Source organism: Ciona robusta, chromosome 12, assembly GCF_009617815.1.
Source record: "Ciona robusta chromosome 12, ASM961781v2".
NCBI classification, from domain to species: Eukaryota; Metazoa; Chordata; class Ascidiacea; order Phlebobranchia; family Cionidae; genus Ciona; species Ciona robusta.
In genome coordinates, this window is record NC_143246.1 from 944,237 (window position 1) to 958,705 (window position 14,469).

At 35.8% G+C, this 14,469-nt stretch overlaps 5 protein-coding genes across 5 annotated transcripts; 4 read left to right on the forward strand and 1 right to left on the reverse strand.

Annotated features, from left to right (window-relative positions):
- Positions 1-804: 804 nt before the first annotated feature.
- LOC149726119 (GPI alpha-1,2-mannosyltransferase 3-like) lies at positions 805-3,030 on the forward strand. Its single transcript, XM_089890353.1, has one exon. It carries the CDS (start codon positions 940-942, stop codon positions 2,590-2,592), a length of 1,653 nt encoding a protein of 550 aa, XP_089746479.1. The 5' UTR covers positions 805-939; the 3' UTR covers positions 2,593-3,030.
- Positions 2,993-4,707, forward strand: LOC149726120 (mitochondrial protein C2orf69 homolog). The gene has a single exon (XM_089890362.1). It carries the CDS (start codon positions 3,105-3,107, stop codon positions 3,975-3,977), a length of 873 nt encoding a protein of 290 aa, XP_089746488.1. The 5' UTR covers positions 2,993-3,104; the 3' UTR covers positions 3,978-4,707.
- LOC149726121 (DNA-directed RNA polymerase III subunit RPC4-like) lies at positions 4,634-8,624 on the reverse strand. Its single transcript, XM_089890358.1, has 11 exons — positions 8,479-8,624; positions 7,905-8,032; positions 7,560-7,609; positions 7,173-7,278; positions 6,983-7,116; positions 6,723-6,792; positions 6,429-6,513; positions 6,159-6,207; positions 5,751-5,868; positions 5,327-5,464; positions 4,634-4,858 (listed from the first exon to the last, which is right to left on the reverse strand). Exons 1-11 carry the CDS (start codon positions 8,516-8,518, stop codon positions 4,727-4,729), a joined length of 1,050 nt encoding a protein of 349 aa, XP_089746484.1. The 5' UTR covers positions 8,519-8,624; the 3' UTR covers positions 4,634-4,726.
- A 519-nt stretch (positions 8,625-9,143) lies between these two features.
- On the forward strand, positions 9,144-10,946 carry LOC149726122 (pachytene checkpoint protein 2 homolog). Its single transcript, XM_089890357.1, has one exon. The coding sequence runs from the start codon at positions 9,300-9,302 to the stop codon at positions 10,584-10,586; it is 1,287 nt and encodes a 428-aa protein (XP_089746483.1). The 5' UTR covers positions 9,144-9,299; the 3' UTR covers positions 10,587-10,946.
- Positions 10,933-14,446, forward strand: LOC149726123 (ER lumen protein-retaining receptor 3-like). Its single transcript, XM_089890366.1, has 5 exons — positions 10,933-11,174; positions 11,287-11,384; positions 11,836-11,997; positions 12,350-12,464; positions 13,736-14,446. Exons 1-5 carry the CDS (start codon positions 11,084-11,086, stop codon positions 13,894-13,896), a joined length of 627 nt encoding a protein of 208 aa, XP_089746492.1. The 5' UTR covers positions 10,933-11,083; the 3' UTR covers positions 13,897-14,446.
- The last annotated feature ends 23 nt before the right edge of the window (positions 14,447-14,469 follow it).

A 14,469-nucleotide genomic window follows, 5' to 3' on the forward strand; every position in this document is an offset into this window, starting at 1 on the left:
TACAAATAAATATAAAAATAATACAATATAGAAACAGGTTATGAAGCATTTTTCCCATCTTTTTTAACTTCTAACTTGCTTATGTTGACATTTTGTGTTAAAAGCCACTCTAAGAAGCTGGGCAAATGGCAATGTTTATAAGCTTAGTTGTTTACAAAGTAAAGGTTTTCATTTAATATGTAGTGAACAGAACTTTTCATCGCAAGATTTTATTTTGAGCCCGTTGGTACAAATTTGTTTTTCCTTTTGCAAGAGATTAGTTGGGAAGTAACGTTATAATACAACAAATATATTTTATTGTTTAAAATATATAATGAATGTTTGAAAGTAATAATAACACAGCTGATATATTACTCTGGTATAATACACCACTACATCAGTAGTTGACTTTTATAATAGTGTTACTGTTATTTTTGTCTTCATATTTTATTGTTACCAGTATATTCCAGACCTGAATGTAAAAAATACCTTGATTTGGTAACTATGACATCATAACTACTATGAGTATAGTAGCCTTTTGTTTTTGCACTGTTAAAATAATACTATATATATATTATATAGTGGGGTGGGGGAAGATGGGACACCTTTTAGTTCTATTTTCTTGCCCCATTTGGTAGTAAACCAAAACATTCAAAGAATGATAAAACCATATCCTCACGGCTTCCATAGACCATTGTTAATTGTTTAAAACAAGATTGTTTAAAACAACTTGGATATAATGTCCTAAAGGTTTCCCATCTTCCCCCACCCTACTACACAATAACATGTATACTACTTTAATTAAAATAACTTTCAGTTTAAAAAGTGTAAAATTGTTTTATTGTTTTTGGAACTTTTCTAACAATAATATTTTTCCCTTTTTCGCAAGAAAGAAATTTTTATTTCTAATAGTTTTACCTTTAATGCAATATATATACACAGGGTAGGGTTACTTAAAACATGGCTAAAATAAAAAGTGGAACAAAAGATAAGAGTAAGCCTGCAGAAAGTGGATCAAACGATAAATCTGCAGAAACTGGATCAAAAAATAAGAATAAACCTACAGAAAGTGGATCAAACGATAAAACATGGGACGAGCCCTATTTGCATATCTTCTTGGTTACTTGGCGTTTGGTAAACGTCATGTTTGTTCAAAGTTGGTTTGTTCCTGATGAATATTGGCAGTCTGTTGAAATAGCCCACAGGCATGCTTTTGGGTTTGGATACCAAACATGGGAATGGAAGGTTGGCATTCGATCATATTTACATCCATTGATGTTCTCTTGTTTGTTTTACATCCAAAAGTGGGTGGGGCTGGACCACGCCCCCTTGCTGATCATTATACCCAGAATTGCTCAATCTCTACTCTCTGCTGCCGCCGAGTGGAAGTTTTATTTATTTCTAAGCAACACTTGTGGTCGGTATTTTGCACGTTGGGCAATGTTTAGCTTATTAACATCCTGGTTCTGGTGGTATTGCGCAACAAGGACACTCATCAACACATTCGAAATTAACCTCGTTTGCTTTGCATTGTATTATCTTGGATGTGACCAGTATAAAATTGGTTCAAATTATTCGAAATTTGTTTTTATTGCAGCGTTTGCTTTTATGCTGCGACCCACCATCATTACTGTGTGGCTTCCATTGTTTTGTGTTTATTTTTACTATTTCTGTCTCGCAAAGCCAGACATTGCAAAATTCAGCTTTATTCTCTTTAGAACAACAATAATTTCCACCTTGGTATTTTTGCTATGTACTTTCATTGACATGCTATGCCATGGCAGGTTACTTAGCGTGCATTTTAATTTCTTTCTGTTTAATATCTTCAACAACAAAAGCACGTTCTATGGAAGCCACCCTTTCCATTGGTATCTCACACAAGGCATACCTACTGTAGTAGGAACCCACCTACCTTTTATAATGATTGGTATTTATAACAAAAGAAGGTCTGACTACCATGTTTACAACTTATGTAAGTTATCATTACTTATTTGTACATTCACTGTGTTAGTTTATAGCATACCTGGTCATAAAGAATTCCGATTTTTACTTTGTATTCTTCCATTTCTTCACATTCTATCAACATGTGGGCTGTTAAGCTTGCCAAGGAGATGTCGACACATTGGGATTCTTTGGTTGTTACTTACTAACATACCAATGGCAATATACACAGGACTTATCCATCAGTCTGCACCAAACAAAGTAATGAAATATCTTCGCGAAGATTTAACAAGGCCAACATCCCCAACAAAAACTGAAATAATGTTTCTATGTCCGTGCCATTCAACTCCATACTACGCTTCACTGCACCAAAACATCACGATGAGGTTTCTGACATGTGAACCAAACTTAGATGACACTAAAGATTATTTAGATGAAGCTGACATATTCTTCTCTGACCCTGTAAGTTGGTTAGAACAGGAGTATAAACTCAGCAAAGAAACCCGACAGTGTGGATCGCTGCTACCCAACAGATTGGTGATGTTTGATGTGTTGTATGATAAGTTGGAGGATTACTTCCTCCAATGTTATAAAGTTTGTTTCTCAACTTTCCACACACATTTCAGTGAAGGGAGGGTGGGCTCACATATGTTGGTGTTGTGTAGGTTTTGATTCAATTACTAAAACAAGCAAACCCACATGAAAAGACACCTCTGTAAACATATGAAGAATCATAAAAGGAAAGAAAAATCATGATAGCTGTAATGAGTCTTATTCAAGATTAGATCGCAAGCAAAACTTAAGAAAAATCTCTGTATGTGCTGTTGGTTGTGATATGATTTTATTTAGAGTACGTATTATACAGATTTTATCTCTTTACAAAATTAGGCACGTTTGTGGCCTTATAGATCTCAACGTTGAACAGTTGTTTTTTTCTTAATCATAACTGATATTTTTTTACCATCCTAATACTCATATCCCATGTCTGATATAAAATTGCATTTCATCATATTATAACTTACGTGCCCAACCATTAGAGAGCTGTGCTCTTTTGTTTTTAATCAATGTGTTCTGTGCCAATAATTGATTTCAATTTTTTTATTTTTTAAGTTATCTAAAATTTAGCAATGAATTGTGACATTATATAAGTTGGAAATGATGGTCTGAAACACTTACAAGTTTAAATGACGATGTCGATATCAACACTTGAAAACGTCGAAGGAATATCTGGTAGAACGAACAGCATCATTCATCATTACCCACATAGTGACACACAATCAACATTATGTGATGGCTACACAGGTAAAGATAGTTTCTATGGAGATGTTATCTTCTTTCCTGGTGACTTACAAGACTTCTCAGCTAAGATGGCAAGCCATTATCAATGTATGGAGTTTGTTGAGTGGAGTTATGAAAAAACTTTAAAAATTTTATCCAAGAAATATCCGCATGCACACATCTGGCTTGTAGTCCCGTCAAAGAAAACTTACCAGACAATATGTGTTTATAAAAACTTTCTAAAAGTTGAGTCCATAATGGGAATACCTGACCACACGCGAGAATATGATGGTTTCCTTCACCTTGAAGCTTTATTTAAGAACGCAGTGAAATTAACAGCGGGTGTGGAGCGTTGTAACAATACCCCCATTGTCCTCGCTGGGTTCAGTAAAGGCTGCGTCGTCTTGAATCAATTTCTCTTTGAGATTTCGAACCTAGAAGCCCGGTCACATGACGAGGGTTCGATGATGCGTGACTTTATTGGACGAGTACAAGCGATGTATTGGTTGGATGGAGGACACACTGGTGAGAAAGATGTTTGGATCACTGATCCGGATGTTGTAGGTGATCTTAAAGCCTCCCCGATGGTTCAAGTGAAGATCTTCATTCATGTAACTCCGTATCAAGTCCGGGATCCACACCGACCTTGGAAGGGAGAATCTGAAACAACGTTTCTACAACTTTTGCTTGAAAATAAATTCAATGCAAAAGAGACTTTGCATTTCGGTGAAGAAGAAGGCACCATTAACTCACACTTTAAGGTTCTGCAAGTCTTTTAATTACCACTGTGTTTAATAAATCTAAACTAGCTCCTACTGGGAGTGAGCTAAACTTTGTTAAATTTGTTTAATATTTCCAACGAAGGTATAGTTTACAAAATAGTTAGTTTAATTGTGGTTTTACATGTGATAACACACTATGTAGAACTGAATGTTCATACTTCTGTAACAGTGTTTATGTGATGATGGATGATTTGTTTGCTTAACATAACTCTGTTTCACTTAGTTTGCCTCCTTTAAATATAACAAACATTGTATTAGCTATTGCTGCCATGCATAATGTTAATCTGACTTTCCTAACTACAATGAAACATAGGTTAAAATGTTGAACTAGAAACAAATTATCACAACAATCATCAGGTTCATAATAACATGGCAGACACTGGCACAATGGCAAAACATGATTAATATACTATTATACCCAAATTGTTTATGTAATCCATGTAATTCACCTCGCATCACAGTAGCAACATAATTGTCATGGAAGCTGAACCTACAACGGCAAACTTGCCTGGTTTTTAAGGTTAACATTATACTAAAAAGTTTTGGGAATTTTAAAATAATTCTGATACAATTGCTAGCAAAATAGTGCTTCAACTTTTGCATAATGCGGTGGTGAATTCCATGAAGTTGCTACGCACAGCACCCCCCTTCACTTCTATGCAGTAATTTTATTTCCCAGTGATGCACATGATGTAATTTATTTTAATAAACACACAATAACAAAGAAGTTTGTCCACGGTCGGGCATCACTTTACTTTCAGCAAGGATGCAATATCAGGCACACAAACTATCTTCTCGTTCACGCTTCCTAAAATACTCATGTGACCCTTTGATGTATCGGGACTGCCCTCCGGTGGTAAGCGTATCGAGACAAGTTCCTGTGTGAGTGCAATGTCTTAACTTTAACTTAAAGATTAAAACTCGCTCATGTGTGAGGTATTGTGTTCTTATCCACACACAACCCTCTGTTTCATACACCTCGTGCTTTTACAAGTTATGAAACTTTGTGTGTGATTGTTTATCTTTATGCAGTGGCGCAGCCATGGGGGGTTTAGGGGGTCTTTTTTTAAATTTTTTTGATTAAACCCCCCCCCTTATTTTTTTCTGGCTGCGCCACTGTCTATATGGCTGACAATATAAACGGCCCATTAGTGACCACTGGGTTGGAGAAATCACTGTTGATTCTCTTGCTCACGGACACATACATACGCCCACATTGGTAGCAGCATAGATGTGTGTAAAAGGGCACAAAGGGACATTAGCAACCACCCTGCTATGAATGTAACCATATTTTAACTAAAACTGTCACCATAGATTTTGCAAAAATAAAATCGCTCCAGACCCACCTCAGCAAAACTTGATGGGGTCCCTGTTCTCATCTCCATGGTAACGCCTCCCAACACCAACCTGCATCTTCCGGACTTGAGGATTTGAATCTTTCCGATTCTTCCCTCTGATAATTGATCCAGAGAGCAATGGGAATCCTTTAACAAAAGGTCTGGTTATAAATAGGTGGCAGAGCTTTGTATGGAAGGGGTTGTTCATTGTGGTACACTCGCTTGGGCATGTTTATAACTCTGCAAGTAATGTATAGTAATATATATGGCACCAAATCTGCAGTGACAGTGCTGTAATTTCTACACTGCAGTAATCAGTAAACATTACAATCAATAAGTTTTATTTGTTTCATATGATTGTGTGTCTAACTATCCCTGCATTACAAGACTAAACATATTAATGCATCCCACAACCAGAGATTATTAAACTAACTTGCGTCGTTTCTTTCTTAGTCGTAGATTCCACTTTACCCTCATCTTCCCCACTAGGTGGTACGCCAGGTAGTGAGTCGGGGATTTGAAGCAAAATCAATTTCTCTTTACCTTCCCATCTTTATGGAAATATAACGTATTTTAAGTTTATGAAATATCAACTTGATTGAAATCAAGTATAATGCATTTAGTGAAACAGTGGGCATCAAACAGTCAAAATAATTTGTAAAGGAATACCTTATATACTACATAAGAACTAAGAAGCATTTAAAAACTAACAATCACCCACAAAGTTACATACATGGTAACTCGTAAGCGAGCTGGAGGTGTTAAACAGAAACCCAAGAAACAAGGACTGTCAATACTTCGCAAAGACAAATATTAAACAAGTTTCAATCATCAAGATTACCTGAACACTCGTGAACATTGTAGTGGGTTGGTTGGGCAAGGCTGGGATTCTGGGAATAGTTGACTGAATTTATGAATTAGTGTGGATATAAAGTAAATATCTATCAGTGTGATTGTGCTTTTAACGCGCACAACCAAAACAAAAGGTAAATTGTTTCTTTATTTAGGAACTACAAGTGTATCATGCTATGATATATCCAACTCATTACATGGGTGTTTTAACTCCTTTATACTTTAACTACAAATAAGTCATTTTTTTAAACCTTCTTACCTTTAATTTTCGCAGGTTTATCATTAGAAGCCACAGGAAGAACAACAGGTTTCAGTTTCTCATCGTTTTCTAATCCCGCAATTATCTGAAATTACAGGTTTAACTATGGCCAGAGATTGCAGAATAGGTTTTAATAAAATTGGACAACTCATTAGTGGCGACTGGGTTGAAGAAAAGTGTGTTAAGTAACTTGCCTAAGGAGACAGAAAGGTAGCAGCATCAAGCCTTGAACCAGATATCCTTTGGTTATTATACCAAGTAAATGCCACCAACATAGAAACATTATAAACTCACTGCAGTGTTTCCAGCTTCTAATTTTTTCATTGTTTCTTCAGACTCTGCTTTTTCTTGTAAAAGATCAACACTGCTTGAAAATAATGTTAAAAAGCATTCATGTTATTGGTGGAATCAATTTTGCTGCGTACCAACTTAATTAAATATGCTCAAAAAATGGTAGAAACAACCTAAAAATTTAAAACCTAACAAAAAATTTGAAAAAATACCCTCGGTAGGAAAAATAGCTTCCAATCAGTATAATATATTCAACAGCTTACGTTTCTTTTTTAATCGTAGGTTTCTGAATTTGTGCCTCTGATGTCACCGATGATGATGTCATCGAAGTACCACGACCTCTATCTGACCTTTCGACGGTGGGCCCCGATTCGAATATTGAGTGAGATTGGATTATCTGAAGTTGTGGAGTTAGTTGTTATCAATTTAATAAATATTACAAAGATGTTCAACCTCTTGTTTGAAACCCCGGCCACGCCCTCTGCCCCGCCCCCTTGAAGGATTAGATCGTTCACGTTTTATACGCGGTTGTTTTGTTGAAGGTTTCTCTTCTTTTACTCTGTTTACATATTTTATTTCAGTTCAACATCTACATCATATACTGAATATCTCGTTTAAGTTTATTTTTTTAATAACAAGTTATGTGTATAAAAAGTTAATTGGTTGTGTATGATTGTGCTTGCATGTGAATTGTATGCAAATGCCTAATGTTTGGTACCTAGACTGACATGTCATGTATTTATTCTGCGGTGCTAAAGTATATTTATTTAACTGCAATATTCAATGAGGTTTCGTATGTTTAATAGTGTAAGTATTCTTCTACATTGTTGCCGAACTTACTCTGTTTTGATTCTTTCTTTTCGAACTGGAATCACCGGAGAGAATGTTTTCTAGAAAAGATTTCACAAACATAATTATAATATTTATTTTAAAAAAGGGTCTTTTAGCATTTATTTTTGTAACAGCATTTGTTAGCATCAGCATGCAAATAAATGCTACAAGAGCTGTTTTAGCAAATAAGTATAATATACCAGGCAGCATTGGTTTATTTATATTGTAATGTGGGAGTGTCTGTGAAATTGAGACCCACACCCCCGCAATGGTAGCAGCATCGAGCCTCGAACCCATAATCTTAGGGCTAGAGGCAGGAGGCAAACGACTGTGCCTTAGAATCAAAATAAAAACCTTTTTGATTCCTCCAAGAGTAAGATCCCTGGGTCCTCTTAAAGATGGGAGACGACTCGGAGATTGATCGGATTTCATGGAGGAGGATGACGACTTTAATCTTCCTGGACGAGTTAGTGAGGATTGCTCTAAGGAGGAAAAATAAGTGTTATTGTTTCTACCCACTGTGAGGTAAAGTAAGTTAAAATATTGTAACTTGCTTTATAGCTAATTGTAAGCATTTTGCATGAAAGCTTGAGTGACCTATTCATGATTGCCACTCCCATGCCCACAGTCGAGCTGCTGCAGCTATTGCAGTGTGTGGATAAGCAGACATGACTTTTGGTTGGTTTGGTCATTTATATTCTCGTGGGTGGGAACTTGAGTGCTCCATGGTTGCCACTCACATACCCACAGTAAAGTTGCTGAAGCTATTGTAGTGTGTGGATAAGCAGTAAGCAGACATGACTGTTGTCTGTTGGTTGGTTTGGGTATTTATATTCTCTTGGGTGGAAACTTGGTTATCTATGGTTGCCACTCTCATGTCAACAGTCGAGTTGCTGAATTATTTGTTGATAATCTACAGTGAACTGACCTTCTTTAACCTTTGCAGGATTTTTTTGTTTGGAAGCCATGGTTGTAGTCTTCTTATTTAAACTATTTTCAAATTATAAGAGGCTAATTCACTTGCTTAATAAACATTAGACGGAAGAAAATATTCTGTAACACAGATCAGTTGAATTTATAACTGTCATACTATAAAAAATGAATAGGCTACAACATAATTAATGTATGATGCAACACAGCTTCATAAAAACAAACTATTGCAAGCCCAAACAGTATAGCATAGTTAAATATTGGATGCGTACGCTTTGATACTTTAAATAGCCAAATAAATATGTTACATGCTTTTATGTTAGCTAGAACAAAAACTTATCCTAATATACTGTTTCCATAAACACGTTTATTTTGTTGCTACACTTTTATAGCCGGGTAATCCCCTTACAGTGTTGCGCATTTATTATGTTCTAAATTTCTTTAAAATGTAACTTTGTTAATGCTCTTTAAAAAAGCTTGTAAATAAATTGGTATTTAAGTTATTTTAACACTTTAATGTATAGATTATAGTTTACCAAAATAGTTCAGTAGTTATATGATGTAAAAGTCCATAAAATGTACCTCACGAACACGTAATGTAACACTGCTTGGAAGATTTGGTGGTTTGGTTTATTTTGTTTTGTTAAATTTGTTTTCGCTGTTTGACGCTGTATATATATGATATCCGGGTTATCGTATTTCTTATCTATATACTGGTAAGAGGTAGCGTGTACATGCTAAGTTGTATTCAAGTATTTTAAATTGTAAGTAATAATTTAAGTAATTTAATTTTGTCAAGAACATAGATTAAACATTATAATGTCTCGATCATTAAATGACTCTCGTAAAGTTGAAATCTACGTTGAAGTCCAACAGAAGATCTCCAGCGTGGCAAGCACGGAGCAGATTATTCAAGCAACGGAACAATGTTTTGAAAACTTAGACCACAAAGTTACGGAAAATTGTTTGGAAGACTTTTGTACCGCCATCAAGAAAGAAGGAAATTTCCTAAAACACGTTGATAATTTTAAATTCTTGGATTCTGCCGGGAATGAATATACGGATGTTATAACGAATATGTCAAACATAAAAATGAAGTTCTACGTTTATCGACTTTATGAAGATTTTCCTGAAGATGAGATGGTGCAGCATGAAGAGGAGGAGCTCTCTGCTGCCACACACTGGATGCTTCCGTCTAAAGGTTTCGAGAATTTGTGGGAATCTTTAATTTATGACTCCAATATAAAAGAAGGATTGTTGAACTACACTCAGAGCGGTTTATACTTTGCTGACTGTGGCGTAGACGATAAACTTATAACATGGAATCGAGTTGTACTTCTACATGGACCTCCAGGCACTGGGAAGACATCGTTGTGCCGAGCTCTTGCTCATAAACTCGCAATTCGTTTATCTGATAGGTTCAAAGAATCATCTTTACTTGAAGTGAACAGCCATAGCTTATTCTCCAAGTGGTTTTCGGAAAGTGGGAAATTGGTCATGAAGATGTTTCAAAAAGTTGAAGGATTAGCGAACGATCCACATCACTTTGTTTGTCTCCTCATTGATGAGGTGGAAAGTTTAACAGCAGCTCGCTCGTCTGCATCCGCGGGAACCGAACCGTCAGATGCAATACGAGTTGTCAACGCTGTTCTAACTCAACTCGACCGCTTGAAACGATACAACAATGTTTTAATCCTCACAACTTCTAATGTAACTGGGAAGATTGACTGTGCATTTGTTGACCGAGCGGATATCAGGTTCTTTATCGGTTTCCCATCAGCAGAGGCGGTTTATTCGATTCTACGAACTTGCATTCTTGAGCTTTGCCGCGCACGTGTCATGAAAATGCCGCAAGAAATCCTCGCTTTCACCCCGTCCGGTATACATGCTATGGAGGAACAGGATTTAGTAGCGAGCCAAAAGTTGTGGGAAATCTCACAGGAGTGTGCTGGTATGAGTGGAAGGGCTTTACGCAAACTTCCCTTCCTCGCCCACGCACAATCCATTCAATCAAACCAACCCACAACCCTCAATAAATATTTCCTCGCGCTTTCAAATGCAGTGAAGATAATGCAGAAGGAAGTCAGCCAGTTATCACAAACTTAAAAACTAGGTTTTTATAATCATCTACATTAGAACATGTATTTCTTTATATCATAATAATTATTAACACTGCCTTATTTCATAAGTTGATTCTTCCCTAAATTTATATTACTACCAAGAAACTGTTGTCAGAAACTTTTAATTTCCTTTGAGTTGATGTTAACTTTTTTATACTATTTTGTTCATTTCAAATTAAATTAAAAATCAAGTTGAAACTTTAACATTATACACAGTAATAACTTGCCATAAATATCCACTAACAAATGTGCTGCACAAATAAATATATTCAATCATATATTTCAAGGGTTCATTTCGCTTTGGTTTTCGTTGTTTGTTCTAAAGTTTTTTTTACTGTTTTGTAGATGTGGTTGGTAAATAAGTTGGTGAATAAGTTAAGAATTTAATATAAGGCTTACAGTATTTCTGACATACCCCCTTCAACACCTTAGGCCTTCAACACCCCCCACAGGCTCCCACCCAACTTTGACACACCCTCTACCATGAACGTATTCCGAATCATTGCGGATTATTCACATGTCCTCGCCATCATTGGTTTGTTGGTGAATATAGTTCGGACAAAATCATGTGAAGGTAAAAATAAAAATAAAAGGTGAAAAGTTAAGGGGTTACAATAGCCCACACCCCATTGATTAATGTGGTGTATGCTGTCTGTATAATTGTTTATTTTATTTTTATGTTTAAGGTGTTTCCGGCAAAACTCAGGCGTTATATTTGGTTGTGTTTGTGACGAGATACACGGACCTGTTTACTTCATTAACATGGTATCTTACTATATTCAAGGTCGGACATTTAACATACTGTATTCATACAAAATATAGCTATTTATGTGTTAAGTTTACTGTATTAATTTTATAGCCTTTTAATAAATTTTATAAACACATTAGCTTACTGCAGGAATAATTGTGATTTAAACTTTACAATAAGGCCTATGAGATCATAGACAAACAATAAAGGCCATGAACTACAACAAACTTTCTTCCACATAAGTTTCTGTGTGGAATCGTATTCTGTGTTTCAGGGTATAGACTGATAATATCTTGCTGAATGGCAGATGAAATGAATTGTCTTCTGACAAGTGTAAAATGTATATATATATATATGGCCATCATGTTTGTACGGGCTGGAAAATCTGTGTTTTTGCATCAACATTAATAGCCTATTCATTTTATTTGAAAGACCAATTTTAAGTATATATACACAATATTTTGTATTTCTATGTTTCTATTTCCAGGCTGTGTTCCTTGTTTTAACTTTCTCCACATTAGTTTTGATCTACCATACTTACAAGAAAACTTACGACAAGAATATTGATACTTTCCAAGTTTTAATCGTTGTCCTCCCTTCGATTGCTTGTGGTGTGATCTTTAGTGCCGAAAGAACTTCAATACAAGAGGTTATTATAGGGGTGTATTTAGGTGGTTTAAGGGTTCTCTAGACCTCCCTTTTTTGTGGAAATAAATCATGGAATAAAAAAGCTTTATTGTTCCACACATTTGGTTCATCAGAGCAATTGGGAAAGGAAATAAATTGCAAGAGTTTTAAGAGACCAGAGTTAGGTAGAAGAATATACCAATGTTCACAACTAAATGTACATTTTACCATTTAGTTAAAACCCTCCCGACTGTACATTTGGAGATTCAATCATGTTTTGCAGTTTCTTTCGTAAAATATTCAGTTTTAACTCGAATTGAAAATGTGTGTTCATATAAACTGCGGATGAATATTTAATTTTATCCCCCCCACAGGATTTGTGGACGTTCAGTATTTTCCTTGAGAGTGTTGCAATATTACCCCAGCTATATATGATTTATCAAACTGGTGAAGCTAAAACTATCACGGTGCATTATTTGCTACCATTGGGTAAGTATCGCTTTTACACCAACACCTATGTTATAACTAGACAGTGAGCATAAGGTGTATGAATACACCTTGTGTGTCTGGTGTATAAGAAGACACCCATGTTATAACTCCACAGTGAGCATGAGGTGTATGAATACACCATGTGTGTCTGGTGTATAAGAAGACACCCATGTTATAACTCAACAGTGAACATGAGGTGTATGAATACACCATATGTGTCTGGTGTATAAGAAGACACCCATGTTATAACTCAGCAGTGAGCATGAGGTGTCTGAATACACCATGTGTGTCTGGTGTATAAGAAGACACCCATATTTTAACTCAACAGTGAGCATGAGGTGTATGAATACACCATGTGTGTCTGGTGTATAAGAAGACACAGATGTTATAACTCGACAGTAAGCATGAGGTGTATGAATATACCATGTGTGTCTGGTGTATAAGAAGACACCCATATTATAACTCCACAGTGAGCATGAGGTGTATGAATACACCATATGTGTCTGGTGTATAAGAAGACACAGATGTTATAACTTGACAGTGAGCATGAGGTATATGAATACACCATGTGTGTCTAGTGTATAAGAAGACACCCATGTTATAACTCAACAGTGAGCATGAGGTGTATGAATACACCATGTGTGTCTGGTGTATAAGAAGACACCCATATTATAACTCAACAGTGAGCATGAGGTGTATGAATACACCATGTGTGTCTAGTGTATAAGAAGACACAGATGTTATAACTCGACAGTGAGCATGAGGTGTATGAATACACCATGCGTGTCTGGTGTATAAGAAGACACCCATGTTATAACTCAACAGTGAGCATGAGGTGTATGAATACACCATGTGTGTCTGGTGTATAAGAAGACACCCATGTTATAACTCGACAGTGAGCATGAGGTGTATGAATACACCATGTGTGTCTGGTGTATAAGAAGACACCCATGTTATAACTTGACAGTGAGCATGAGGTGTATGAATACACCATGTGTGTCTGGTGTATAAGAAGACACCCATGTTATAACTCGACAGTGAGCATGAGGTGTATGAATACACCATGCGTGTCTGGTGTATAAGAAGACACCCATGTTATAACTTGACAGTGAGCATGAGGTGTATGAATACACCATGTGTGTCTGGTGTATAAGAAGACACCCATGTTATAACTTGACAGTGAGCATGAGGTGTATGAATACACCATGTGTGTCTGGTGTATAAGAAGACACCCATGTTATAACTTGACAGTGAGCATGTTGTTTACTTAGGTTTATACCGTGCACTCTACATTGCAAACTGGGTATGGCGATATTACTATGAGAGATATTTTGATCCAGTGGCGATTGTATGCGGATGTATTCAAACCATATTTTATATTTTGTTTGTTACGATGCCTGTGTTTTGGTCGGGCACTAAAGTTGAGATTTAGCGTTGTGCGCTGTGTTGGTATATGCATAGTTATATAATACAGTGCTCTTTTATTTTCAAACTTTGATAATCACTCCTTTTTAAACCTTGATTATCGTATACTAATTTAGCGTGAAATAATAACTCTCCTAAATCAAAGAACTTTTTTTTTAAATGAGGTTCATTGCCCCATCATAAAGTTGTGGGAAAAAAACAAAAAATGATTTATAATTTTAACATAACACAATACGAACTACTTTGGCGTTTTAGGTTACTTGCCTTTGCAAATGTCTTGGTTTTTTAAAGATATTTATTTGTAACCCCTTAGTGTCTTCTGCTGTCTGGGGTGTTTTTAATTAATTACATAATCATGTAAAACCATGCAAACCACCTGCTTATTCTGCTATGTAGATTGGTTTTTGTACAACTGTTTTATATTTGGACAAAGTTTTGTAGAAACTTTGAGGAATGGGTTGTTGGATTGTTGCAGTTTTGAATTTATTGTGTTATTTAATTCAATATTACGGCGTTGGTATATTAAAAATTGTTTTTATTTAAAACCAAAAACTAAAGAGCCCAAAACATACTTTAAATA